Source organism: Sinocyclocheilus anshuiensis, unplaced genomic scaffold (assembly GCF_001515605.1).
Source record: "Sinocyclocheilus anshuiensis isolate Anshui unplaced genomic scaffold, SAMN03320099.WGS_v1.1 scaffold726, whole genome shotgun sequence".
NCBI lineage: Eukaryota > Metazoa > Chordata > Actinopteri > Cypriniformes > Cyprinidae > Sinocyclocheilus > Sinocyclocheilus anshuiensis.
Window position 1 is genome coordinate 1006357 of NW_015542365.1, and position 4381 is coordinate 1010737.

At 42.4% G+C, this 4381-nt stretch overlaps 1 protein-coding gene across 1 annotated transcript in view; it reads left to right on the forward strand.

The window, feature by feature from the left end:
* LOC107692080 (MKL/myocardin-like protein 2) overlaps nt 1-4118 on the forward strand; it is a 24726-nt gene extending 20608 nt beyond the window's left edge. The window contains exons 13-14 of the mRNA XM_016490984.1: nt 831-891; nt 2878-4118. Coding sequence (XP_016346470.1) covers nt 831-891; nt 2878-3371 — 555 coding nt within the window. The 3' untranslated portion in view covers nt 3372-4118. The remainder of the gene's footprint in view (nt 1-830; nt 892-2877) is intronic.
* The last annotated feature ends 263 nt before the right edge of the window (nt 4119-4381 follow it).

Genomic DNA, 4381 nt, shown 5'->3' on the forward strand with positions numbered 1-4381 from the left:
TACCTCACTATGTGGGAAGATTTGCATAACGCCGCCCAAATGTTCACGCAAAGAAAGAAGGTGTAACTTTTATTCTTGTTGTAGTATTCTTGTTGCCGCCGCCGCCATGTCCTGCAGAGGCTGTGTGTTTCGTTGTGAAAGCGAAACTACTTTGTTTGGTTCTGGGGTGTGAATTTGATAGTTGCTTGATAAAAATAATTGGTGCTTTAAAAAGTCCTTGTAAGTCCTTGAATCTGGTGTTCATGAAAGAGTGGGAACCCTGATAAAAACACTGCATATTCTTCACTGTTTAAATTAAATATATATTTCTTCTTATTAAAGTTGCAAAAGTGATTTAGTCAAGTGCAGTGAGATTTTTTCTCTTTTGTTGTTTGATTAACATGAACATGACAGACAGCCCCGGATCCAATATACTGTTACACATGTTTTCACTTAAAACTTAAGTTACTGTGTTTATGAGGATACTTGCAAAGACATGTCTTTTTCATTTTGACACGTACAAGTATGTCAAAGGCCTATAAAGTGGCAAAATAACTCCCATGCTCTATGAGCAGCGTCTTCATGTGCGCGGGTCTCTCTGACAGTGCTCAGAAACACTCTCAGACAGCACATGCATATAGCGAAATTAGTTGTCTTTCGCTGCTTATTGCGTTTCAACAGCTTAAAATCACTTGTTTTTAAACCGCAATGCTTAAAAACGTGTGTAAACGTTAGTCAGTTTTCGTGACCACGTAGCACAACCGGTGTCTACCGGTTAATCGTGTCTACCGGTATATCGCTCACCCCTACCTTGAATTGAAAAGTAATTTTCATTTTTTGTCAATTTGCAGATTCCCACAGCAACGAGTCAACAGATGGATGATCTCTTTGACATTTTAATAGAAAGTGGAGGTGAGTTTGTCATTTTGCTGCAGACTACAATAGATCACGTTCATTTGTCAACTCAAACTATAAATCCAGATACAGATGTTTATTTTCAAAATTGTCTGTGTGGAGGCTGAGAATGTCAGACTCATCCTGGCTACATTTCCCAGAAGCCCCTTTTCCAGCGCTGATTGCAGTAACAGCCTGGCATCTGCAAGATTCAGTGGCAAATACACTACCGTTCAAAAGTTTGGTGTCAGTAAGATTTTCTTTTTGAAAGAATTTAATACTGTTATTCATGTTTATTGAACTTGGTGTTCAAGAAACTTGAATAACAGTATTAATTTCTTAATAAACGTATTAGAATGATTACTGAAGGATCATGTGAGACTGAAGACTGGAGTAATGGCTGCATAAAAGAAAGAAAAAAAAGAAAAAATCCCTTACCCTAAACTTTTGAACTTTTTGTGTAGTTTGATGATCCATTTAACTTTTTTTGTCAACCTTTTAATTTCTTGTGCCACCCCTTTTATTTTATTTTCTGCAGAGATCACTCCCTTTAGTCAACAGGACCCATCTGTGCCTAAGATGATGCCCGTTACGGCCAGCATCACCACCCTGCCCATCAACACCGCCCTGTCCCGACCACCTGCCCAGGTGCAGATGGCACCCCCGCCGGCGCTGATGTTGGAACCCATGCCCAGCCTGGCCTCCCTGGACTCTGACAACCAGTTGGAGGCTCTGCTGGAGGGCACGCTGGTGGGGGACGCAGAGCCGGAGCAGAGGACTTTGGGCCTACTGGAGGAGCTGCAAAACCAGATACTGGAGCAGTCAAACTCCCCAATGGACACGTCCGAGCTGGGATTCACCGACCCACCTCCACCTTCCTCCTCCTCCCTGTCCTTTAGTCTCCAAGACACTGGCCTGGACAACATGGAGTGGCTGGACATCACTATGCCTGGGCCCATCGTTGGACTCAATCCATTGGGCATCACCTCTGAATTCCTGGATATACTGTTACACATGTTTTCACTTAAAACTTAAGTTACTGTGTTTATGAGGATACTTGCAAAGACATGTCTTTTTCATTTTGACACGTACAAGTATGTCAAAGGCCTATAAAGTGGCAAAATAACTCCCATGCTCTATGAGCAGCGTCTTCATGTGCGCGGGTCTCTCTGACAGTGCTCAGAAACACTCTCAGACAGCACATGCATATAGCGAAATTAGTTGTCTTTCGCTGCTTATTGCGTTTCAACAGCTTAAAATCACTTGTTTTTAAACCGCAATGCTTAAAAACGTGTGTAAACGTTAGTCAGTTTTCGTGACCACGTAGCACAACCGGTGTCTACCGGTTAATCGTGTCTACCGGTATATCGCTCACCCCTACCTTGAATTGAAAAGTAATTTTCATTTTTTGTCAATTTGCAGATTCCCACAGCAACGAGTCAACAGATGGATGATCTCTTTGACATTTTAATAGAAAGTGGAGGTGAGTTTGTCATTTTGCTGCAGACTACAATAGATCACGTTCATTTGTCAACTCAAACTATAAATCCAGATACAGATGTTTATTTTCAAAATTGTCTGTGTGGAGGCTGAGAATGTCAGACTCATCCTGGCTACATTTCCCAGAAGCCCCTTTTCCAGCGCTGATTGCAGTAACAGCCTGGCATCTGCAAGATTCAGTGGCAAATACACTACCGTTCAAAAGTTTGGTGTCAGTAAGATTTTCTTTTTTGAAAGAATTTAATACTGTTATTCATGTTTATTGAACTTGGTGTTCAAGAAACTTGAATAACAGTATTAATTTCTTAATAAACGTATTAGAATGATTACTGAAGGATCATGTGAGACTGAAGACTGGAGTAATGGCTGCATAAAAGAAAGAAAAAAAAGAAAAAATCCCTTACCCTAAACTTTTGAACTTTTTGTGTAGTTTGATGATCCATTTAACTTTTTTTGTCAACCTTTTAATTTCTTGTGCCACCCCTTTTATTTTATTTTCTGCAGAGATCACTCCCTTTAGTCAACAGGACCCATCTGTGCCTAAGATGATGCCCGTTACGGCCAGCATCACCACCCTGCCCATCAACACCGCCCTGTCCCGACCACCTGCCCAGGTGCAGATGGCACCCCCGCCGGCGCTGATGTTGGAACCCATGCCCAGCCTGGCCTCCCTGGACTCTGACAACCAGTTGGAGGCTCTGCTGGAGGGCACGCTGGTGGGGGACGCAGAGCCGGAGCAGAGGACTTTGGGCCTACTGGAGGAGCTGCAAAACCAGATACTGGAGCAGTCAAACTCCCCAATGGACACGTCCGAGCTGGGATTCACCGACCCACCTCCACCTTCCTCCTCCTCCCTGTCCTTTAGTCTCCAAGACACTGGCCTGGACAACATGGAGTGGCTGGACCTCACAATGCCTGGGCCCATTGGCGGACTCAATCCATTGGGCATCACCTCTGAATTCCTGGACACTCATGACCTGCAGTTGCACTGGGACTGAGAGGAATCGCTTCAAACACGGTTATACTTTCACTCGCACAACAAACTGTGTGTCTGTGGGGCGTACAGTAGGGGAAGAAGGGATTGTCAGTGTGGCGGCGGTTCACGCCTGGCAGCTATATGTGACTAGACTCCAGCTCAGCTGTACACTTCACTTATGCTGGTTCTAATCACCATCTGTTCTCTTTCACATTATTGCTCTTGTTTGATCAGACACATGAGCCTTGTGGGTAATGCTGGCTAGGTCCTGAATGTGCTCTCTTTGCTGTGCCATTCTGAGAGGGAGCTGCTTTTGGGCAGATGGAATTCTGCTGTATTGCTATTTTGTTTTTTTCATTGATGTGCCATTGACATCAGATTGGTTGCAGTGAGTCTCTAAATATCCTCACAGCTAATTTTAAGGAAGGGTAAGCTGTCAGTTCCAGACGATGTGGCATCACAGTAGAGTTCACTTTGTTTGTGCAAAATTGAGCCTTGAGCAATGACGCCATTAGTGCTCCTGTACGTAATCATGAGTGTCTGTGTGGAGGATGAAAATGTCAGATTCAACCTAAGCCACATTTCCCAGAATCCCCTTTTCCACCGCTGACTGCAGCAACTGAACAGCCTGTTGTCTGCAAGATTCGCTGGCAAATACACTACCATTCAAAAGTTTGGGGTCAGTAAGATTGTTTTAAAAGAGAAATTAATTGAGTTGTTCAGGAAAGGTCCATTTAATTGATCAAAAGACATTTATAATGTTACAAAATATGGTTAAATGTTTCTATGCATCAGAAAAAAATGAATATGAAAAATTTCTGAAAGATCATGTGACACTGAGGACTTATGGCTGCTGAAAATTCAGGTTTGTCATCACAGGAATAAATGACATTTTAAATTATATTAAAATAGAAAACTTTTAAAAAATAGAAATTTTATATTGTAGAAATATTTCTCAATTGTACTGTTTTTACTGTATTTTGATCGAATGCAGCCTAGTGAGCATTCAAATTCTTTCAAAAACAAAACAAA